Raw genomic sequence first — 18,526 nt, 5'->3', positions numbered from 1 at the left:
TAATCAGACTATTTGAAACATTAGGGTTAGACATATTGATTCTAAAAATTCTTTGGCAAATAAAAAGCACACACATGACATATAAGGAAAGGTATGGTTCAGGTTTTTATAAAACTTTTCTGCCAATTTTGATTGGAAAAAAAAATAACATTGAAACAGCAGGAGCTTATAAAATGCAAGTACACCTGAGGTGATAATAAGTTATCACTTAACTATGGACGAAATTCTCAGAAAAACAGAAAGGGAGAAGGGGTATTTGTAAATTTGCAATTTATTATACATAAATGGTAAAAAATAATTATAAAACAAGAAGTTATCATAAATGAGAAATGGGCATCGTAGAACTAGTAGGCAGCCCCTTCACCAGCAGATAAAAGAATTTACTGTTCTCAAATGTATATTCTGTGAAACATATCAAATGAAATCTAATTATCAATATAAATCTCTTATTTCATCATACTGTAAATATTTATCTAGTTATACTTTTCTAATCTCACTCATGAGTTACTAAAAACAGACAAAAAATATATGTAGTGAACTTCCCAAGATCTAAAAAAGAAGTTTCCCCAAGTACAAAGAAAATTAAGTTTATTTATTAATGAATTTTATAATACCTGGAGAGAATACATAGTATAAGTGGTAGGTTAAACCTCACTTCTCTGGAAGTGATCATTCCAATAAAATTAAAAGTTGTCAGCTGAAGAAACACAAATTTATGCATGAATATTGAAAAATATGAGCAGATCTTTATAGACTCCTTAAGCTTGGTATTTTGCTCATCAGCCTCTATATTTGTGTTTTCTTTCAGTGTTGAATCTCTCAAATTTTGAACATTTTATATTTTAACAGCATACATAACTGTCCTGAAACTGGCAGCCCACAGGGCCCTGGACTGCTGACCAGGCCCATGTTCAATGCCTATTTAAGCACCCTCACCTCCACCCAAGCTGCACGAATTTTTGGGTGCCATAACTCCTTGGAAAATAGCCACACGCAGCACAGGAAAAGGGACAAGTCCCCCTTACCCTGATGTGCGAATTTCACATTCAAATGCCTTCGAGCTCAGAACTAGGAGAGCTCTACCCTCACCCATCAAATTGACATTTAGAGTTGATAACTATGGTTGGTTATTTATATAACTGCCATTACATGAGAAAATTAGGGTCATTCAAGGTCTTCAAAGGTAGTTTTGGATAGTCCCTAAAATATAATATCTATAAATCAAGAGCGTTCCTCACTGATAAGAAACTAGTGAACATCAAATTACATAGTAATGATTATACTTGTAAAAAAACTACTAGTACAAGAATAACATGCTGTCAAGTACTCAATGTTTGAGAAATCATAAATTGCTGACTCCATAAGGCACACCAGACTGTGGTTATCAATTAAAAATAGGCATCAAATTTAACAATTACATCCCTTAAATATTTACAAGCAGTATCCTATTCAAGAGAAGTTTTTACCCAGAGCGGACATACATGGTGTAACTATGAAAAAAAACACAACAACCATTGTGGAAGAAGCAGGTGTTTTGTCCTATGCTTTCAAAAATTCAATTAAGTAGCACATTCTACTCAAATTTGCATCAAGAGGAAATGTAAAGCAAGTGAAGGTACATTATTATGTCAATTGGTCTTTAATGCATCAACAAACGGTGTCATGGAAGGATAAAAGAAGCCAGACTAATGATTTCTTTCGTGATATTTAACAATTGAGAGGCATTGCATTAGTCAATCTTGGGAATTAATTTCACTTTTTTTTAGGATGATGCAACTAGTTCTCTGAAATTAAATCAAACTTACATGAAATCCCAATGCTCTCTTGAAATAGACACTGAACACCTTTATGGAATATAATCATCTCTAATTTAGCACAAACAAACACTAGGACTGATTACTTTTCATTGGAATTGCCTTATTTTCTCCTGAATCCTCCCACATTTGTCTTTACATCTGTCTGCCTCCAAGTTGCTTAATAAAATTTTGTTAACTCATTAACACGTGGATAATCTCTTGAGGAATATAGATTTTCACTTGATATTTTTTAAGAGAGGCACTCTTATTCTATTGTTTGGAATTCAGTTATTTTAAACTATAATATTTTAACCAAATAAATTACATTAAGTTATTAGGAGATAATAAAAACCCAATTTTATTGTAATATAAAATGTCACACATATATAACATGTGAATCACAAGACTTCCCCACATTCCCTTGAAAGCATATTTCGCAGAGTTGTAACAGCAATTTCATAACTTACTTCATCATTATCTTCAAATGAAAACGAGTCCAGTGCTTATTGACAGCTTTGGTTAGCCCAATCTTCAAGTAACACGCCTCATTGCAGAGTAATGGTTTAACAAGTACATTTTGCAAATACCAGCTTACCCAGCAGAGCTAGGTTATCACACAACCACAACAGGCAACTGATGCAAGATAAACACCTTTGTTTAAAGCAAAATATATTGTGCATAAATATACCTGAAACATTGCAAAGGTGATTTTCCATATCACGACCTTCAGCTAAAAATCCAACTAACATTTTAACTTTAAGAGGAACATATGTAAAACATTATAATTGTAATTTCATAATTTATATGGTTTGAGCATCCCTGTAGGAAAGGAACTGACATGGCAATAAATACAATGGTTATAATGGATACCATGGCCATACACTTTATTGATGCCTAAACGTCAAAATTAGCATCATGAACAGACCAAAGAATTATGAATGAGAACCAAAGTATTAAGCATAGAGAAAAATTCAAAAATACTGAGAGTTCAAGTCAAGTTGGATCAAATTACCAACCGAGAATGGAGTCTTCAATTTTTTCAGGAGCCTCACATTTTAGGATCTTGTGGGGCGATGGCTTACTTGTGCTCCCACAACTTTTATCTGATGCACTTTCATCAACATCTATGCTGGAGACCTTAGGCATCACATTCCTCTCTACACTATTATCAACCACATGTGGGTGACTCATGACACTCAATTTAGGGTCAATATTAAGAAAATTCAACCTTTTCAACTTTATGAAAGGAACTTTCAAAACTAAATCATTCACCGAAATTTCATTGCTCTGCGACTTACTCGGCAAGTTCATTTTCTGCAGGGATGATGTGTTCTCACGATTGTTGGGAGAGGAAGAGGAAACACTGGCCGCAAGGCTGTTTTTCAGCTCTTGCACTGAATTTGGTCGGATTACCTTCATGGCATTGGCGTTATCCCTCACTAGAAAATGTGATGTCTGTGAATTGTCATCATGGCTTGCATTAGATGGGGATGCCTCCATATTTATTGACTCATTCAAATTATTTTCTTTAGCAGGAGAACTCTGAGATGAGGTTTTCCCAAAGAGTGTCAACGACAACACCTTTCCTGTTTTCTTACACTGATTAACACCACCAGTAGATTTTGATGGGCTCACTTTCTCAATTTTCGGTGTCAATATTACACCACTGCTACCTGGAGATGATGACGTTGATGCTGGTGACCGGGACATGTCATCCTTGTTGATAGTTGGGGATTTGTAGAGAGGTTTAACTATTGGCTTTGATCTGAAGTATCGAGTGTGCTTTACATAACTGGGCTCTTGGCCATCCACTGATCCTTTTGGTGATGGGCTAAAAGAAAAGCTGTCACTTGGGTTTGCCATGTGTGTCACCTTGTTGGCGGAAGAAAATTTACCTGGTTCTCCTTTGAAAAAAGGAATCTTAATGCCTGAACTGCTCGCGTTACATGTACTCTTCTTACTTCCATCCTTTGCTTGTTCTTTTGAGGCACGATTTCTCCTCTCAGAGCCACCTTCCTTTCCTGCATCCTTATTTTTATTTTCACTGATTTCAGTCACAATTACGGAATCATAAATATTTTCCAAACAGCCATTATCGCTTCCATCTGCAATTATATCCGGTGTATCCTCCTTTTCTATTTTGATGGGAAGAACATCAAAAACCATTTCTCTGGGATTTGCTCCGTACTCTTCAGAGGGTTGTTTTGTTGAAGGTGCTTCCTTATTACAGTTGCGTAGCTCAGCATTGATGAAACGCTCTCTTTGATCAGGTTTATGCTTTGCGATGTGTGCCTAGAATTAAAAAAATCCACACATGAGTATAGCTATTAAAGAGGCATGCTCTGAATCAACTCAGTTCCATGAAATGAACACTTTGACCTCATTCGAGGAATAAAAATATTCAACGACATCTCACTACAGCATACGAGAACTTGGATCGACTCTTTATTTTCACAGTTCATTTCCAATAATCATGAAAATCCATGAAATTAAGTATATATGAAAATGAACAATCCTAAGCTCAAGGAAACTAGAAACTGAAAGCAATTTTAAATGGTTCAACATCTACACGAGCAACTGTACATTGAAAATAATTCTTTAAAATTAAATCATCACCGAATTTCACAAATTCGAAACATCTCAAATAAGACTGCAGATTTCGGTTGGACTTACCCATCTCAATTGGGTACTAAGATTGTCACAATTAATTCAAAATTCTTTGGATGTCAACAGCTTAAATGTCATTATGCGACTCCTGGAGGACATAAAGGTAGAGTTTTCCAACGTTATCAATTATATTAAAATAAACAAATCTGTAAATTAGAATTTTCCACAAAGCTACATGAGCGATTGTATCTGACATTTTCCATCATGGCTTAATTTTTTCTCCAGCCCACCGTAAAGGGATGGGGAGACATAATAAGGGAGCATTTTTCATTCTGTTGTAATGTTTGTTTAAATGAAAAGGTTGAATTTCAACTTCCTAAAAAATATCCATCCAGAGTCCAATGCTGTTACCCATTACAATTATGCACATGCAACGGCAGCAATGAAGGAACTAGAGAAACAGCATGTGTGCGTGAAATTTTGTTTCAAACTTGGCAAAAGTGCAACAGAGATATTTGGAATGATTCAGCAAGACTTTGTTAATGAAGCTTTGAGTCGAAGCCATGTTTTGAGTGGTACAGTCATTTGAAATCAGGCAGGACATCCACAGATGAAGATTCGTGAACAAGGCGGCCTTCCACTTCGACAGATCCCAACCATGTCAAATTGGTGAAAGATTTGGTGCGGACAAATTGCCGTTTAACTGTTAGGGAGATAGCCAAGGAAGTGAACATTAGTTTTGGTTCCTGTCAGACAATTTTGGGCATGACGCGCATAGCATCAAAATTCGTCCCGTGGGTGCTTACTGATGAACAGAGACAAAAACGTGTGGACATTTGTTAGGAACTATTGAATTGAGCCAATGCCGACCAAGAGTTCCTTTAATCCATCGTAACCAGTGATGAAACCTGAGTTTACAGTTATGATGTTGAGAAAAAGGCCCAGTCTTCTCAGTAGAAAGGTCCTCATTCTCCGTGACCAAAGAAAGCTCGCATGTCCCGATCCTATGTGAAGGTCATGCTGGTGGGTTTCTTTAATTGGCAAGGGCTGATTCATTACGAATACGTCCCTCAAGATCAAACAGTCGACAAAGATTTCTACTTAAAGGTCATGAAGAGGCTGAGGATCGCAGTGAGCCGAAAGAGGCCGGACATGAGGAGAAACAATGTACCGGAACTTCCATGATCCTGCAGCTACCCTACTTTCCAGACAAGGCTCCATCAGACTTTTTTTTGGATCCAAAGTTAAAATCAACCTTGAAAGGGCACTGATTCGACTCTATTGCGGATATTAAAACTAATTGTACGACGGACCTGAAGAGGATCCCTAAGGCGGCTTTAACCAGGCAGGGCTCGAGAGCTGGAAGAAACATTGGCAAAAGGTGTGTCGTTAGCCAAGGCATTGACTTTGAGGGCGACAAGTTCAACTAAGTTGAAATAAACAAGTTTTAAATCAGTCCTGTCTTTTTTTTGATCACACCTTGTAGAGTCTTCAGTGATATACTTCCATATGTACTTCCCATCCCAAGTACAAAGTTCACTGTACTGTACTGATATTGGGTCTATATCACTGGCAGAAAAGAGCAATGTTTAAACCCAAAAGATGATCCAAATGGTATTTCACTGACCAAAATTGTAGCATCAAATTGAGGAATGGCAGAAAATACATTTTCCAATAACAAGTTAAATAAAGGCGAGATGTTTCCTTGTTGAATTAAGGTCAAAAATGGACCAAATTTCATTACAATTTCAAAACTTACCTTTACTCGGTGCTTTGAGTAGCACTTCTTTGCACAGATTTGGCAGATATATGTGGAACCCTCCCTGATGAAAAACTTGTTTCTTGAAGCCTCCCTCAATCTCTGATCTTCAATTAATCCCTTGCCTGAATGTTCCAGCGATGGAACAGAGGAATTTTGGATGTCACTTCCATCTTTATTGGGGTTAGTTTTACATGAAGTAATCAGCTTCCGAAATCGTGACATATTCACCGAACGTAGCGAATCCTTCAGGTTCATCATTGCTTTTTCATAGACTGCAACAGAAAAAGTATAAAATTATGGTGGTAACTCACTTTAAAGTAAGAACAATTGTTAAAACTATGCATACAAAAGCATTCTTTCGATTGGCTATTTTAAATCAATTATTACCCAGATTATATTTCACTATGATATCTCCGTATATATATACATACTATATTAACTCTATCATAACTGTCAGTATGTATTCTATTAACTTAGGAAAAATAATAATATTATCTTTGCTTTCTACAGAATAAACTTTATTCGTCGATTAGTTTCGTTTACACTGTAACATCATCAGGACTAGTGATACAATAGACATTTTTCTGAGTTATATACTTGGTCAGGTAGAGGTAGCGGATGGGAGGTGGGGGAGTGTAATTAAGGAAAGGGGAGGTGTAAGAGGGGGGGGAAGGGTTGGGAAGGGAGGGTGGGTCTGCGTCATGGGGATTTTTTGGGGTGTAGAAAAGGAATGTCCAGGAGGGGTGAGTGGAAAGGGAAGAGGTGGTCATTAGTTATCTTTTCCTTCTTCTTAACCAATTTTAGAATTTCTAACTGCTCCCGGATATCCAGCTGCGTCCCTTTCTTCACTCCGTGCAGTAATTCAGGGGTGAAATCAGCTCGGTGGCCTTCCTTCGAGAGATGAGTTGCGAATTGGGACATCCCAGTGTTCTTTATGAACACCGGAGAGATTTCGTAAAGCAAAGATAATATTATTATTTTTCCTAAGTTAAAAATGGAATTCTACAAAGTTAAGGCCTCAACCATTCAGTGCATGTATTCTCTTGTTTTAGGCTTCACTTCATGGAAGTATTTAATATCCATTCTAAAAAGAAAGACTTGTATTTTTCCACAGATTTAATTATATTTTACAACGTGTTTCGCTGACTTGCGGTATCATCAGTCGGTGAAACGCGTTGTACCATATAATAAAAACTGTGGAAAAGTACACGTCTTTCTTTTTAGTATGGACTATCAGTATGACTCAGAAACTGGCCAAAATCAAATAAAAATCAGGTGATTAATGAGCTGCCACTTAGCTACAAAATGTAGATGAAATATGAAGAATCATTTGACAAATTAAAATACCAATTCTGGCATTATTCGAAAAGTTTGGGCATTCCTAATGTCACCTGCAAGTGCCATTTCTTCAACTGCTGGAATATCTGTGTTATATAACATAAATCTTTTCTGAGGAATGTTCTTCTTTTTTTTATTTCTCGACTTTTATTTGTGTTGAGATTGAGACTCTATAGTCCCTTCTTCCACCTATCCCCTACATATTACATTTGCAGACAATTACTAACACCCAAGCCCTTGGTGGAGGAAAATCCACCTAAGTGGGAATTAAACTCAAGACTCCTGGGTTGGCAGGCGAGGACATTACCCCACCGCCACAGTGGCCGGCTAGGGCTACTAGCAAATGTTTATCAAGTAACAAGCAAACAATGCTACCAAAGCATCTGTATTCACTGGGGGAGAGAAAGAGTGATTTATGTATGGGTCTTCAGGAATGTGACTAAAGGGGAAGAAAATGTTCAATATACAACACCATTGCACCAGCACTATGCCTTCATTTTGGCAAAACATGGTGGGAAGTTGGCTCATATTTGGGGAAGACAGAAATTGCATAGAGTGCACCTCACAAGGTGGCAACAGTAGAATTAAAAAATTTACCCTGGAAAATTTGAACCCAAAACGCATCAGCATATGAATGTTATATTAATTTTTCCATTACAATAAACTATCACTGTAGAGTAAAATCAGTAACTGAATTTAGAAAATATTTTTACCTAATATTACGATTTCCAGTGTAAGCATGCACTGTTTAATAAAATTCAAATTAATCAATGCAAAAGGAAGGGATTTTATTTAACCTCATATTTAAAATTAACACACTAGAAAAGTTAGTATCAAATAATAGAAGGATGCAGGAGCATTAACAGTGTCAGGGTATTATAAGAGGGAAACAGCAACTAAAGAATTAGGGCCAAGAAGTCACGAATAAATCACATGACATTTTTTAAGCATAGAAATAAGTGAAAATAACATACAAAATAGACAAGATATAAGCATACACATTTACAGGTCACCGAAGAAACCACCGATTTTAATCAAAATAAAAGACCTGGCTTCATCAGTAATCAGAGCAAGAGTATCTATATCAGAAGAGGGGATGAATTAACTATATAATGGGTGCAAAATGTTGACAAACATGCTTTAACTTCGGAAATCAACACACTATGTCATTAGATGCTTACCAGATACACTAAGCAATTAGATGCTTTAGGAAATAACTATACTCTTAGAAGTACATAGTTGAACAAAGTGAAATTTATATAAAAAATAATCCTTGCCTCTCCCTAATTGAATTCTTGGGCAGCAAAACAGGCAAATGGGATTTCTGCATTATACACTGAAGAAGTGTGCTTTCAAAACACTTAAGTTTCCAGTACAACCAGTGTATTTTGCAATACACTGGTTTACTATGTAATTCCTAGCTAAATAGGAATATAAATTTGGGCACAGAGTATTTCTCTATATTATATTGAATTGCATGTTATGATGAGTCCTTAATTCACTTTCTTTTAATTTCGCCACCCATGCATTTTCCTCAGCTCCATAGGTGGCTATTCACTCAGCCTATTTTAACCGAAAGCCAAACAAAAAGGGCATATATTTTTGGTCGGGAAAACTAAATAGCACTGCAAGAAAAAGACGGAAAAATAATTACATGTAAGTTAAACTCTTCAGGCTTCAAGTTTGTCACGATTCAGTCATGAGGAAGGGGTCCTACTCCTGAGTAAATATCACCAGCAGAACGCTATATACTTTTTGACCAAGCTTAAAAATTTTATGAGGAAAATGGTGATCAATGTGAACATATTTAATCAGCTAAAGAGAAGAACGTGGAAAGCATCACGAATATTGCAACACCTTACAGGGACACAAATTTCAAACTTACCATCAATTGGTTCCTGTTTCACCTCAACCACACAACTGCCATCACCAGTCTCCATTTGAGGTGTACATGAATTTGAGTCATTCGAGGATGCGCAACTGAAAAACAAAGGAAATTTGAAAGAGACATCCTGCAAAAATTTCCAGTAAAACAAAATATTTCAAGAAATAAAAAAATAGTTTCTGATGGCTTCACTACTGAGGCATTTTAATGGGTCTCAGTTCTTGTCCAGTGATGACCACTAAATAATTTAGTGCAAAACATCTCATTTACAGCGACAATGATTACTGATAATAACACAGAATTAGACTGCATCACAAATAACTAGAATATCTAATTTATCTGCCTACCCCGACTTATAAGGAGAAATTTGACAGTCCACTGGCAGAGGGTTGCACTGCTGACCAGAGGGCCCGGATTTTTTATTTTTATTTATTTATCGACTTAATTGGGCGAGGTTGAGACTAATTGTCCCTTCTTCCACCTAACCCTACATTACAGACATTATATTGCAGACAATCACATACAACCAAGCCCCAGATGGAGGAAAATCCACATAGGCTGGAATCGAACCCACGACCTTTGGGTTGGTAGGCGAGGACGTTACCCCGCCGCCACCGAAGCCCGTCACATGACATTTTGCAAGTCCAGAACAGCACTTCAGCCTTCACATAGGAAGCTGAACAATGATATAACTATTGACACAATGGCATACACCTAAGCCCAAGGAAAAGGAAAACCCATGGTGGGAAACGAACAAGCAACCTCTAGGTTAGCAGGCGAAGAAGTTGCCCCTCTGCCACCAAGGTCAGTATTTGATTCTTATATGGGTACCATCAGCTTCACACAAGCCATGAGATTTTTCGGGTGCAACTTTTAGAACAGAAAATTACTAAGCAGAGATAAAAGCAAAACCAACAAACTTGGTCGTTGCTCAGGGATGCAGGCCACCAAGCGATCATAAGGAGGAAGAATTCAATAGGATATACGATCAGTTAAGAGGGCATAATTACGTGTGCTCCTGTAGGAAAACATTTGACAGTGGTGGGGGATTAGATGCGACAATAGGCGAAGGAAGAGATAGTTATGACATGGGGAACTACGGTTTAGGTACGAGGAATCACCGCAGGGAGAAAGCAATTGAGTTCGGTAAGAGACAGGGATTTAGTCATCACCAACACTTGGCTTAGAATAAAAAGAGACATTTCAGGCATATGTTGGAATATTATAATTAATTAAAAATTGCCAATTTTTAATTAACTTGGTTTATTTACCACAAAAGGCATAGGTATGGATGGAAAATACCAGGTGACTCAGAAAGGTATCAGTTATATTATATTATGGTTATGCTTAGATTTAGGAACAGTGATGTCAATTCACACAGCTTCCCGGGAGCAGTTGCGGACTCTGACCACAATTAAGTTGTTATGAAGTGAAGTGTTCATTTCAAAAGGATAAGGCAGGGGCAGTGGGTTAGGAAATGGAATGTAGAAGCATTAACTAGATTGACAAGGAAGGTGTATCAGTAGGCTGTAGAGGCTAAGAGTACTACTGAGAAAAAATGAATGAATCAAGAAAAGGATATTGTAAGCAGCAAAAGAGTCTATAGGAACCGTTAATGGGAAAAGGACAACGGACCAATGGATCACGGATGAGATGATTACAAAGATAGATGAGAGAAGAAAATGGAAGAATGTACACACGGAGTAATGCAAAAGGAAGTACAAAAATAGAATGGTTCCAGGCATTACTTTGAGGAAGCTTTTCACATCGAAAAATAAAATACTTCGTTCTTCCACATACATTTTATTATGCAAGGCCTAGGTTTTGACTAACGAAGTCATCATCAAATGAAGTACAAAGGACAAACAGCTTCATATACTACACAGAGAAGGGAAACTGAGTGTGTATGGGGGGAAGGGGGAGAGGGTGGTTGGGCATCAAAGATAAGTCAGGAATAAGGGAAGAATTTGGCTGAAAGATTTTGACAGATCTGAGTTACTTCCAACTCAAAAATAAAAAAAAGGCTTCATCCTGAGAGGACTACAGATCAATAATAATTTTGCAAGCAGCTGAAGTGGCTCTCCGGACAATCAGCAAAAGGATGGACAGCAGAGAGAATTTACTTATGGAATCAATTTGAGTGCAGGAAGGGGAGAGGCATGCACCATGCCATTGCAGTAGTGAGATCACTAATCAAGAGGAATATAGAATAAAATCATGACGTATTTGCTATTTTGAGGATTTCAAAAAAGAGTTTGATAGAGTGAATTGGGAAAAACTAAGGAGTATATTGCAGAAAATAGGAATAGATTGGAGAGACAGGAGGCTAATCCGCAGCCTGTACATGTCTCAGACTGCTCGAGTGGGGAACTGAGAGTCCAGATGGGCAGTGTTACGTGTAAGGCAGGGCTGTCCTCAATCCCCACTGCTGTTCATATGAGGAGGAAATAATTAAATAAGCATGGGAAGAACTGGAGGAAGGAATTTTAGTCGCAGGGGTATTCGTAAAATCAGTTAGGTTTGCTGACGACCAAAGCTCTGGTTTGTCAGTCAGCCAAGGGGTTGCAAGCATTGCTGAATGAATTTGAACTTCAGTGCAATAGATATGGGATGAGAATCAATGTTAATAAAACAAAAGTTATGCGATTTTCCAGAAAGAAAAAGGCTAAGGTAAATGTTAAAATAGGAGGGCAAAAACTAGAGCAGGCAGAACAGTTCATGTATCTCGGAAGCGTTTCGGACCAACGCGGTCAAAGTAATAGGGATATGAGGAGAAGAACTGCCCTAGGCAAAGAGGCTTTCACAAGGAGGATCGAGTTGATGACAGGGACGTTGAATAAGGATGTTAAGAAAAGACTTGTCAACACTTTGATATGGAGCGTAGTTACTTATGGTGCGTAAATGTGGTCACTGAAACAGGATGATAGAAGTAAATTGGAGGCTTTTGAAATGTGGGTTTGGAGAAAGATGGAGAAGGTGAAACCAATGGAAAGGAAAACAAAGGCATGCAAGCTGGACTACTGAGTTTGTAATCATATGCTAATCGGAAGGCCTGGTTTCGATTCTTGGCTCTGCTCCTGGGCTTCACCAAAGCTATAATTGTTTAGGTATTAGATCTTCCTGGGAAGCCATAGCACAGAGCACTAACTCCTCTATCCTAAAGTGTGAATTTTACTTGCCATTGGGCTTACTACTAGGAGAGCTTCACCCTAGCCTATCAAACAGACTTTCGGGTAGATGAATGTGAATTATTTTTGTGAATCAATGAAAAACAATGTACTCTCCTGAACAAAGTGAACACCACTGAATTTTAGGGGCAAATGTCAAAGGACAAATACTGAAAATAAAATTTGAACAAGATTATGACCTTAACGTTTCAAAATGTTTCAGGCCTGCTATGCACAAATCTCAATTTCTCCAGGAATGAAATTCATATGAGCCATGAAATGATAGATTAATACGGTGAAATGAATTATATAATAAATCACCTGGGTGCAATGGAGAATGCATGGAAATAAATACAGGCATCATTAATTATATGCCCTGTAGGCATCATTTAATTAAAACAGAATTTCATGAATACTGTACTAAACGTTTACTGTACTAGCTTTCCATGATTACATTAAATAATACTGATCAATTGGTGTCAAAGTCATCTAGATAGCAAAATCTGGATATTAACTGAACAAATTCGTTGCAAAACATTTGAACAATTAACTTCACAGTCCAGGAACATCCTGAATAAGGAAGTTTAACTTAAGACTTACCCCGAGGAAATATGCTGATGAAGGATCTGCAGTTGCTCCACAATTGGTTTCAATTCACCAGGGGTAAAGTTACACTTGATGCACCCAAATGAGCTTATACCATCACAATGCATGAACTTGCAATGATCACTTGCACTGGCCAAAGTAATTAGGAAAGGGTAATTATCAGTTGAACATAAACAGCACTTAACAACTGAATAATCAGGATTTATTGTGAAATCATCAGCAATGGAAGCCTTAGACCAGTCAGCAGGTGTGGGAGACGGATTACTGTTTTTCTCCAAAGAATCACTTATTGAGTATACAGGTTCACACTCTTTTATCACAGCAGGGATACTTTGAACCTCAGGGCAAGCATTTAATTTGTTAGGTTCTCCGAGACCTAAGCCATCTAAAATTAAAGGTGCTGATGCCATCTCATGTGCAGTCCTTAGGGAAGAAATTGGCCTAGTCACACTTGCAGAAGAATTCTCACTTTCAACATTAGACGTCTTTCTTAATAATCTATTCACAATAGGAATAAGTGGAGGAATCGCACCCGGATCATCTATCCAAACATTTCTTTCGGTTCCCAATGCTGGTGGGCTTATTGAAGTACTACTGGTACTCTGAATGCCAACACTTGCCACTGGGGCATTAGATGGATCTGTAAAGCTGGGCAATGCATGACTTGGTCTTGCTGGAGGGCGTGAAATGGATGCAACTATATCATAAGGTTCACCCATTGAACTGCTTATTTTACATAAGGTAGAGGGGTCTCTTGGAGTTATGACGCCTATCCCTGGTGTAACTGATGACTTACTTGAATGGTAATCTTCCCCGCTAGAAACCATATTATTAATAACTTCACTTGTCAAGGAGTTTTGGTCTCCAGATGATCTCTTTGGATCATTTGCTAATGACCCTGAGGTAGGACTTGAATGCAATGACTTCCTGATCACTAAAGCATCCTTTTCTTGGGATTGTTTGGGATTGGAAATTACTACAGGGATTTTTTGGTGGCCAGCTACCAAAAGTGATTCCCTAGAATTTCCAAGATTTTCAGATTTATCACCTGTAAATATTATCTCATTTCTAGATGGCACAGAGGAATTACTACTGCAGCTCTGAGTTTCATCAAGGGTTCTGGCAAGAGCTTCATGAGTTGGTGGTGAATGCTGAAGCAATTTAGAATTGTCTGTGACTAACAGCGATACATTCTCAGTCAGTAATTGACTCATTTCGGTTTTCAGTTTTCCCACACAAAGCAAGGGTTCCTTCAATAACATTGATTCATTTGGCATTTCACTATCATTATTAGCATTGATGTGAGAGAAATTTTCCAAGCTTAAGGGCAGATTCAGATCGCAATTGGACTGCTCACTGTTTTGGGATGGGACCCCATTTTCCAGACTGAGGGGAGCAAGACTGTTATCCACAACCATAACTTTTGCCCTCAAAGATTTTTCAAATTGGCCAGGCTGTCGCATGCTGGTTCCTTGATCCACATGGCCAATGTCAGACTGTACATGAGATGTCCCTGGTTCATCACTTGAAGACATAACGGACATTTGCGTTACGAAGCTAGACTTAGAGCTGGGTAAGGAACTTGGGCTGTGTGAATCTAAAAGTACTACTCTCTCATTAAATGGAGTACTATTTACAGCTCCTTTAGGAAGTATAAAAGGCTTGGAAAAGGCAATGCTACTGAGATCTTCTTTGACTACCTTCGTCCTTGGCGGAGCAACTTTGGAGTTGCAGTTCTTCATAGTGGTTTGAGGTAAAGACTGGCTCGGAATTCCACCAGATGAGCCTGCTTTAGACACATTCCAGATGTAAAATGGAACCATTTGACTTGTTGATTCCAACTTGTTTCCAGGCATAACAATCATCGAGTTTGACACTGAAGCAGGAAACATGATGGGAGGACTAATAGTCACATTTATACCACCACTAGCTGTGGCTGGTTGATACAGCGAATTTGATGATTCTTGAACATCAGTGTTGCTATCCTGGGATGTAGTTATTTCATCTTCCTGCATTTGCGACATTTCAGATGATGGGCCAGAAGGCGGCACTGAGGACATTACAGGAACACTATTAACTCCATTGTCCTCAGTATTCACACTTGGAGAAACATTTGATGAATTCTTTGCTATTTCCTCTGTGCTTTGTTGGGACTTGGAGGGTTTTGCTGGCGATTTGCACATGACATCTGGCTTTTCACTCTTTAAGGTTATTTCCGCAGAGCTCATTTCACTACCAGCCAAGGCTAACTTTTTTGAGGGAGGACTTCCAGTTGCAGCAACATGTGGCTGCTCCTCACTTTCAGATGACGACTCTTCTGACACAGAGTCTGAAGAGAGCGAATCAGATGAATCATATACTTTTACATCCAGTTTCCTCTTGCGCTTCTTTCCCCTTTCAATGCTTGCCTGTAACAATAGAAGTGATAAAATTAACTCTCAATTTAGAAATTATCAAAATATGATAACAAAAACTAAAAACCAAAAAGAGAAATCAGATAGGGTTATCAAACTGATTGTGATTAGAATGATAATCATTATTTTTGAAATATAACCAAATTAATAACTGCTAGGGGAAGCAATTAAAATTTCTAAAATATTTAAGGTAGGTATTCTAAACATATGTACAGTCCAAATGATAATACTATATCTGAAACATGTCTAATCTTAAGAAAACTCACAGATTCCCTCTCTTGGTGCTCCAACAAAGCCTTCCATGTGGAAATAAGCTGAAATAAAAATAGCATATAGATTTTTAAACCGCATGATGCTGCTCAACCTTACAACCTAAAGAAATAACGACCAAAACCACTCAAAACATTTACTACTCATGAAATTTCTTCATGTTTCATGTAGTGGTTTGGTCTGTTCAAAGTGATTTCTCACCGAGTCTCTTAAAAATGTTGGAAAAGTAGTCCCCTAAAATTGGACCAGCATATAAACCATGGATAAAGATATACTGTGATGGCAAACATGCTAGAGAAAAGTTTATATTTTTATTGGCAACCATTCATCAAAAAATATAATTTACACAGGAAGGCATTATCAGCATTATAAATATATTTGATACTCAACTTTACTTTAACTTCAACAAAACTTCATTACAGAAATTCTGCTCCAAATATTCCCCAAATGTTAGCAATTAGTATTTTCTTATTACATTCTCTTAGGTAAAAATTACCCTCAAATCATACTGTTAACACTCCTTCAACCACCCTTAGTTGGAAATAGAGGATGGAAATTCAATATGTTGAAATCATGGCAGATGGTAAGACAAATGAAGCCTCCTTACTCATCATTAATGCCCCTTCTGCCTCCTCCACATACAAAAGCAATTTTATTTGCCTTTCATGTCATATTCGTTCACTCATTTTCAGCTGGGCAAGCGTTGAAAGGGCTAAAGGTGTTTAAAATGTAAGAGAATAAAAAATCTGGAGGGGAAAGGATAAACACCCCATCTCATTCAGTCAGAGCCAATGCTATTCAGAGACTCATTTTCTGTAATATTTTGATTTTACAATGCTGAAATAAAGTAAATACCTGAGACAAAACTTAAGTTACATTTATTTCAAAATATATGAAATCATCAAAATGATCAATGAATCAATATCATAAAGATGTTAGTGAATATTACGTGTCCAGATAAAAAAGTGCGAAAAATGACAAAACAGAGGCCGCTCACCACAAATATCCAATCTGAATACATCTGAAATTTCTTTCTTCAAATCAAATTATATTAAAATTGTTCATTTATTGGATGTACTTTCAAAACTACACTCTCAATTAGTAAAATATGTACTCACAATCACTAGTGTTATGAGAAAAGTGATATGAATTCCACTCAATTGACATTCCAAAATAGTAAAACTTTTTTCAACTTAGCAAATAGGATGTGGTCCATCAGACTGAGGCCTCCATCAATTGAAAAGATTCATAATATAGTTCGGTCCTTTCTCCAGATTCTGCAATACCACATTAGAAGGCCCAGGTAATTTAAATCCTCAAGAAAAACCTACCCTACTCCTTATCCGATACCATTGATGGATACTGGGAGAACCTTTTATCAAGAAAAATTACTTCTGTCACTGAAAATAACATACATCTTTTTGAGGTGAACATAAAATGCAACAGTTTCAGAGTGTAAAAATCATTCGCCTTGATTGGGATTCGAACCCAAATCCCTCAATATCTGGTCGAGTGCTTTAGCGACTTAAGCTATCGAGGCTTCCTCTTAAACTCTGAAAATTTTTTCAGAGTTTAAGAGGAAGCTGTTTAACTGTTGCACTGAAATGCACATTAGCGGATGACTCCGTTAAAAGTTACTTCTGCGGCATCTCCCGCAGTGTCTTTGGAATTTGAACATAAAATATTTAAAAACATGCACGCTGCGTTCGTTTGGCGTCCTGAATCTAAAAAACAGAATGGAGGTAATTGAGATTGCCATAAAAGTATGAGGGTAAAGGGATCTGGCATGGTGTACCTTGGTGCAAATTACAATTGGAAGTATCAATTTAATTACCTCATTATTTCTTTCATCCTTGACATGAACACCTTGGCTTTTTAAAAGAGCACGAAGCTTAACTTGGGCCTGCTTGACATGAAGTAAAAACTGACTAAAATCATCCAATCTATCGATGCACGGGAAACATACTCTTTTGGGTAGCTGATCGCTTCTTTTAACCTGCAACAAATTATTATGTTCACAGAAATAAACAAATACGAAAATTCTATTGATATATAATTTCATGATGGTTCATCCCACCTAGTCGGCTGATGGAACGATTTAATTATACACTCGTCTCAATACTCACCGCAATCATACAGCATTTAAGAATTTTCTGCTCCAAGCCCATTCCTCGACCTTTGCGGGTAAATATTTTCACAGACTTCTTTGACTTGATCCCGCATATTCGACAGTAAACAACTTTGGCAGTCTTAGAATCCATCTCCAATGACAGTTGACGCAGCCGCAATGAATTAACTTTTATAATCGAGGTTATTAAATCATAATTTAAATTACTTCAAAGCATAATAAATCCTATAATAGTTTGCATGCTCAGATTTGACACCACCATGGCAACCACACTCTTGTTACCTCTTCGCTTAAGAGAACGCGCCAAGTTTATTGCAAAATACCTAACCCTCACAAACAATTGAGTTACGCTATTTATTGGCGTTACTTAAACATTTCCTCAAACCGTGGCACGTTAACTCAAGAAACTAATATCAGCATGGCGTTGGTTTAATAAATGAGCAAAATATAGAGTTTAAAAAAGGTTAGATTAAAGCAAATAATTTAAAACGATGAAAATCGATACACGCAATACATGCCGACTGAATTAATGCGCATACTTCATTTCATTTCT

General features: G+C 37.4%; 1 protein-coding gene across 1 annotated transcript; it reads right to left on the bottom strand.

The window, feature by feature from the left end:
• Positions 1-2,153: 2,153 nt before the first annotated feature.
• LOC139696759 (serine-rich adhesin for platelets-like) lies at positions 2,154-18,245 on the bottom strand. Its single transcript, XM_071595599.1, has 7 exons — positions 17,972-18,245; positions 17,680-17,841; positions 15,842-15,889; positions 13,156-15,569; positions 9,389-9,483; positions 6,163-6,437; positions 2,154-4,088 (listed from the first exon to the last, which is right to left on the bottom strand). Exons 1-7 carry the CDS (start codon positions 18,104-18,106, stop codon positions 2,805-2,807), a joined length of 4,413 nt encoding a protein of 1,470 aa, XP_071451700.1. The 5' UTR covers positions 18,107-18,245; the 3' UTR covers positions 2,154-2,804.
• Positions 18,246-18,526: the final 281 nt, after the last annotated feature.

Source organism: Hetaerina americana, unplaced genomic scaffold (assembly GCF_022747635.1).
Source record: "Hetaerina americana unplaced genomic scaffold, ioHetAmer1.1.p SCAF_7, whole genome shotgun sequence".
NCBI lineage: Eukaryota > Metazoa > Arthropoda > Insecta > Odonata > Calopterygidae > Hetaerina > Hetaerina americana.
The sequence above is the reverse complement of the archived record's forward strand: the minus strand, read 5'-3'. Positions and strand labels throughout refer to the sequence as shown.

What these genes read in the sequence shown, in the direction of transcription:
- LOC139696759 (XM_071595599.1), bottom strand. Translation starts at nt 18,106, where the DNA reads ATGGATTCTAAGACTGCCAAAGTTGTTTACTGTCGAATATGCGGGATC. An exon ending in AGCACCAAGAGAGGGAATCT is followed by an intron (nt 15,570 to 15,841) that starts GTGAGTTTTCTT and finishes CTATTGTTACAG; the next exon opens with GCAAGCATTGAAAGGGGAAA. An exon ending in ACTCAAAGCACCGAGTAAAG is followed by an intron (nt 4,089 to 6,162) that starts GTAAGTTTTGAA and finishes TTTTAATTCTAG; the next exon opens with GCACACATCGCAAAGCATAA.